Source organism: Plutella xylostella, chromosome 21 (assembly GCF_932276165.1).
Source record: "Plutella xylostella chromosome 21, ilPluXylo3.1, whole genome shotgun sequence".
Classification (NCBI taxonomy): domain Eukaryota; kingdom Metazoa; phylum Arthropoda; class Insecta; order Lepidoptera; family Plutellidae; genus Plutella; species Plutella xylostella.
This window is the reverse complement of record NC_064001.1, coordinates 8,819,194-8,825,759: the sequence shown is the minus strand read 5'-3', so window position 1 is coordinate 8,825,759 and position 6,566 is coordinate 8,819,194. Positions and strand designations below refer to the sequence as shown.

The 6,566-nt window shown below is 37.3% G+C and overlaps 1 protein-coding gene across 1 annotated transcript; it reads right to left on the bottom strand.

Moving 5' to 3' along the window:
* Positions 1 to 1,402: 1,402 nt before the first annotated feature.
* Positions 1,403 to 5,858, bottom strand: LOC105385414. The gene is made up of 4 exons (XM_011555792.3): positions 5,481 to 5,858; positions 2,742 to 3,262; positions 2,373 to 2,483; positions 1,403 to 1,599 (listed from the first exon to the last, which is right to left on the bottom strand). The coding sequence occupies exons 1-4, from the start codon at positions 5,589 to 5,591 to the stop codon at positions 1,419 to 1,421; spliced, it is 924 nt and encodes a 307-aa protein (XP_011554094.3). The 5' UTR covers positions 5,592 to 5,858; the 3' UTR covers positions 1,403 to 1,418.
* Positions 5,859 to 6,566: the final 708 nt, after the last annotated feature.

The following is a 6,566-nucleotide window of genomic DNA, read 5'->3' as shown; positions in this document are numbered from 1 at the left end:
AAGTACAACAGCGCATAAGAATATTAGCAACCAAAAACGTAAATATTGTGTTCTTTTAATTAAAAATATGTATATTTAAAAAATGAGCCCATTGAGAGTCGGCATTTTGAAAGTGGAACTTTTTCATAGCTCGCGAGTGTATGCCCCATTCACTGTCATCTTCCTCGACTGTGGCCTCACACAACTGCCGTCGACAACGTTCGGTGAACCACAGGCTGGTAATAGTTACGAGCAGACAATATTCCCGCTCACATATTACACATTGTCATCTCAATATCACCCTGTAGCTTGTGATGTTCGGAATAGATTGCACTGTGCGGTTGACGCTGCAAGCTGTTCTAAAGTTTTAGAATAGAATATAATATTTATTAATATTATATCGTTTATTTGATACCTAAGAACAGCAAAGCAAATAAAAATAAAAGAGTAATACCTACTTATAAACTAACAGAGATAGGTAGATAGGTAGTTGCTCAAGAAAAAACACAAAAAGTATTTTTCTTAGACTAGGTTGATATTTTATACTGCATAATTATTATTTATAATCAAACACACGAATAAACTGATTTATTTCTTTTTCAACACGCAGCTTTTCTTAAATATTACCTACTTAGGTACTTACTCTGCACTCTCACTCTACAAAATGGGTCTTGGCCTCCGATACAAGAACTCGGTTTTCCTCGGTCCTGTGCTGTGTCCTACCAGTCGCTAACCTGAAGTGCATTTATGTAGATAGGGTAGATCTACGCCACGAGATTTCAAATATTGGTTCATCCATGGGTGGAATCCATATTATATGGGATCCATTTTCGCTACAGCCACTGACAGGGATCCAATTATAGACGGATTGTACTCAATTTGTTCAGAAAAAGGTTTTATAAAAAATAATCCTGTAAGTAAATAGCTTTGGACCCGGATATGAATTTCAAAATACATAAATATTAAGCTCTTCAATTGAATTCAATCAAAAAATAATTATTCACAATGTAGAAACGGGATTGCCATTGGGGATTGAAAAATAAGGACCATGAATTCCACGTATTAATTCTTTCACGTAACACCTTTAGTAATACCTGACTATACAGAGTGTTACAAAAAGGGTATAATAAGCCGAAAGGGGGTGACCCCTTTCGGCTTATTATAAAAACTTTATTGGTCACGTGACTTTTTACTATGGAGAACAAATATTTATTTTCGCGAATCTCCAAATCTCGTTGAAAAAATTTTGTTCAGTATGACCCCCTGAGTCACCCACTTTCGGCTTAGTATACCCTTTTTGCAACACCCTGTATAGCTATAGAAAACTCTTTCACTATTTATTAAACATAATAGGAAATAGTAGAAGCTACCAAGCCTATTACAAGGAAGTTATTATACTTAGATACAAATAAAACAATTCATATAAAATCCAAAACATTTTAATACAAGCCAAACTTATGCAACGTGTCGACTCCGATTTCGGTGAACGTGTCCAAAACTGATCCTTCGCACTCAGGGAATAAGGCCTCACAGTTGGCGCCCTGGTCGCGGCCGAGGCGCTCCGCCGCGTGGTACTCGTTGTCCGAATGTTCCGACAACTTGTCTCTGGTTGCTGATGGCCTGGTACATTGAAATGAAAATTATTTACTTTGAAATAGCTTCGATTTAAAAGTTTTTACCATTGGGAATTCTAGGATAAAAATTGCCTATAAGTATGTTAATCTAGAGTTCCAGCTTACTAGATGCTAAGTTATATAAAAATTGGTCCCCTACTTGACGGTCGGTAAATGATGATGATAAAATACGAGTACCTATAAATAAATTATCTCGATTGGAGATCACACAAACAAGCAAATGTTGTTTAAGATTTCCTCCAACTGCTGAAAATACTTGTGACTTCGGGGTAAGTACTAGTTATTATTCTGTGTTACGGGTAACATAGTTGACACTACTGTTTATAAAGTAGTACAATCATCATTATTAGCCCGTAATCATCCACTACCACACTGTTAGGTATTCAGTGCGTCACAATGTATGAAATTATCCAACAATTCACACCGTGCCACAATCGATTTCGCATTTCATTCCAGAGAATAGTCTCTACACCTGTACATGTTACCTCCTACAGTTGCAAGTTGCAAAGGGTCACTCTACCTTTTAAAAAAAGAAATTTTAGAACACTGTTGCGCTAACAACGATAGGTACTACCTAGATGGTACGATGGCGCTTTGTGTCTTCAGAGTGTCTTATTTGAACCAATTAGAACTGGGGAATCGGGCCTACTCAACAGTGGCGACATCTGTAATTTGCTTGCGTTTTCCTCCCCATTAGGACGTCGCTTGCGTTCGTTTTTTCCTCAAGCTAGAGTAACCCTCCAGTACTTCAGTACTCACGTGAATAAGATATGTCCAATCTCGGCGAGCAGGCCGCTCTCGTGGGTGAAGGGCACGGACGCCGCCTCGCAGATCGTGCGCAGCAGGCACGGCCTCCCCGTGAACCCGTATCTGAATGATATACCATGGGAAGGTTGAAATACAGGGTGTTGCAAGTGTGGTATATACAGGGTGTTGCAAAAAAGGGTAAGTCAAATCAAAGGGCGTTGCAAAAAAGGGTAAAATATACTAAGCGGAAAGGGAGTGACTCAGGGGGTCATTCTGAACAACTTTTGTTGACCTATGGCATAGCAAAACTGTATGATATCATATTTTCTGCATAAATATTAGGTAAGTGTAATATGTATTACAAATTAATTAAAATCATACCTTTCCACCATCCGCTCCAGTATTTTATAGTAATCCCATCTGTTTGTCTTTTTCTCCTCCTCTTCTTCCTCATTCCGATGACCAAGATACTTCTGATCCAGCAACTCTTGCCGTCTGATAGCTTCTTGAAGTGGCACTTCTGTTCCTTCAGAAACATCATTAGTGTCGACCTCTCCGCCTTCTGTATAGACTAGCGAACGTTTTCTCCTGTCTTTGTCAAACGTGATATCAACTAGGGTATTTTCATCATCTGTTTCATCATCATTATCACTTCTTGTGCTATTTAGCTCATTGTTTTCATCGGTTATGTCACGGGCGTCATTGTCAGTAGATATATCGTTTTTATCGTTGTTATTAGTTTTATCATCGTGCATGTCCCTTGAGATTTCGTTAGCAAATCCGTAAATTCTGCTAGTGTATTCAGAACTGTTGGTAGGTAGTAAGTATTGGAATTTGATGACTGTTCCGACGGTCACCGACTGCTCTTTCAAGTCAACGGGTATACCGAGACCGAGGATAAACTGGAATTTTAATATAATTTGATTACACAGTGTATTTCAAAAATATACAAAAAAAATCATAATATAGGTAATATCCCAAGTAACATTTTTGGTTTTAAAAAGGTTTTGAAAAGGTTCTAGAACCTTTGTATGGAAATCAACTCGTGAGACTTAGAAGGCTCGATAACCTTATATTAACCTTAAATTAACCTCCTGAGTGCAAAAAGGGCCCACGTTTTAGAACCTTTCTGAGAGCTACAGCAAAACCTATAGCTCAAACCCAGAACCTTTTGAACAACTTACACAGAACCTAAATAAAACCTTCACAACCTTAATTTAACGTTAACATAACCTTGGAAGACAGCTTTTAAGTTCTAAATTAGTCCTGGATGTAACTCTTCTATAACTTGAAACATATTTGATGGATGTTTGTAATGCCTTCCCAGGACTCTCGGGTCTTAAAATGTTTCTGTGTAAGATTTTATAATAATTATAATAAATGGCGCCATTACCTGACACTTTCCAAGACTCAAAATGGCTAACTTGTAAGTGTTGTATTAATACAAAATATAGTAAGTAGTGAGGCTGAAGTCAGGAAATATGAAAACCTTGTGCGACTAGCACTTTATTGTGATACTTTCGGATAATAGTTCTGTATAAGTGACGGGCCTTTTGTAAATGATAAATTTGAAGATATTTTAATTAAAAAAAATAGATAAAATTTTATGTTTGGTGTAAATTTATATTAGAAATAAAAGTACTGTCTATATAAAAAAACATATATTTGGAATAGTATAGGAAACGCTACTGAATTTTCCCTTATTAATTAAAATGTATCTTTTTGGTAAGTTTTTTTTTTTTTATTTCAGTGAAAATATATGGCGGCCGTTAGGAAATTACTAAAAAGCATTAAACATATTTTGAGGATGCCTCTAAAGCTTTAAAATATTCTTGTAGGACTTAAATCATGCCTTTAGCTCATAGCCAGTGCTTAATGCTTTTGGTTTTCACCAAGTAGTCCTAATTTGTTTGCCTAGACAACTCTTATCAACCTAAAGGTTTAAGATAGGTTTTAAAAAATACTTATAAGTAATTTAAATATTCCATAACTTTATGGTTGTATCAAGGTTAAAAATTTAACCTTAAGCTCTCACTTAAGCATTAATGCTAGCTTTTCTAGAAGTAAATCAGGAGTCTACGACAACTATAAGATCCTAGAACTATATGCTCCTGAAATACATGTTAAAATAACGTTACTATAAACTCTTATCAGCAGCTACAAGGTTGTATTAATAAACAATTAGTTTTAGGACTTAGTAATCATTCTCAAGTACTCAATATGACCAGATAGCAAAGCATTAACCTTTTCACAACCCTTATAAAACCTAAAGGCATTTCTTACAACCTAAGCTCGAATGAAATGTTACTTGGGATTCATAAACAATTTTGTACTTAGAAAAATTGAAGAAACATTATTCTATATAAACAGATGCATTATAGTTGATTTACAAAATTCAACTGTATGTATGGAATCAATTAAAAACTCCACGGGATCTGTGTGTTTCAAGCACTACAATAATGCAATATGTTAACTATAAATCGCGTCGAATAAAGCTGCTCGCATAATTATGGATCAAACTTCACTTACCTACAGGTAAGTTCGTTTGATCATAAATTAATAATACTGTGTTTCAAGGGGCAATAAGTACCTACTCAATGTATTTTTTACGTTAATTTGTTCCGTGTATTTCCACTAAAATAATCAGTATTAGTAAAGCACATAAAATATTGTATACAATTTAAAACTGAAACTGAAAACTCCTTTGTTACCTAAGAAAATAACTACCAAAAGCTGCTACATTTATTAAAGAAAACAATATTAGCCTTCTTTGTGGCGGGCACTTTAAGTGGCTCTTCATATTATATTTCGGCCATTGTTCCTCGGCGCTAAACATCCTTGAGATGATAATGCAAATGGCTTCTCCAGACAGAAAATAAGTTATCCACTCAATCACAACATTATTAATGGCGGAAACGTAATATCGCTACAGGAAATATCTTGTCCCAATTAACGAGACCATGCAAAAGAATATCGCGCTTCGCTTCAAAGAGCGAGCGACATAATTGCATTTAAATTCACGAACAAGAAAAAACACTGCTTCGTTAAGCGCGATCCGGAGTGCAAAGAAAACATCATTTGCTCAAGTTATGTAAATCTGGGAATTGGATTGAGGAATACCTGTGCTCGAGCTGGGCCTCCGTTGGGGTACACGAGGTACCGTCGCTGGCGGTGCAGCGCGGCCGGGGCCACCACCGTCATTAGCGTCAGGAAAATACGCGAAGCAAACATATTGACAGCGGCAGACGCGAGCGCCGTCGTGTGAACGCGTCGCTGAGTAAAATGCTGGCTGTTTGCTCACAGCCTTCGCCGTCTGACTAATGAACCGTTATGTTTTCCCACTGATTTGGACTGCGCCAAGTGGCCCGAATCTGTCGCTCTACATCTCTGTAACTAGCACCCAATTAACTCCTAGTGCACGCTGATTTTACACGGTCAACCGGGCGACGCGGAGTTTAAATGTGGAACACTATATTTCTCAATTTTCAACGAGCGCTTCAGGGTTGACAGTAAACTGACAAATAAGGAAATAGGGGAAGGCTTTTAAGTTTCAAGTGTCACGGCGGAGGGAATTTTCTTTTGGTAAAGTTGCTTTTAGCGCTCGCCGGTAATAAAGCTTCCATTTGATGTAGGTTAAATACACTGCGCGTTACAGAAAATGTGCTCAGTACGGAGAGTTTGTCGGAATTTTCCTTTTACAAAGAGGGCCGTGCTCCCTTGGGGAAGTAAATTGTGATTTACGCTGGTGGCACAATGTTTGTAGGCGAAATTGCCACTGCACTGCCAGGTGGTTGATATTGGCTCGTAAATCGTCGATTCAGTTTGAGTGTTTGATGTGAATGCCGGATTGTTATTGGCTGTTGGCAGACATATCATAAAACCACACACTCCGCAGCGGTTGTAGCGGGCTTTGATGTCAGACTGATGTAATGGGATCCTCCTAATGAGATATCGACGAGTTGTCTAGCGCCGGGCTGGAGGTACCGGATCTCATTAGTTCATCATTATTATACCTACACTTTGACAATATACTCACAGAATTACTGAGTACGTTAATTCAATAACAATTGAATTTCAAGCTTTTAAAGCTCTATGATTGAATGAGACAGATTTCAATAAATAATTTAGCAGCTTTTATAATTTACATAACGTACATATTCATACATTCTACTATAAATACACTCTTTCGTCTTGCCTACTGACAGA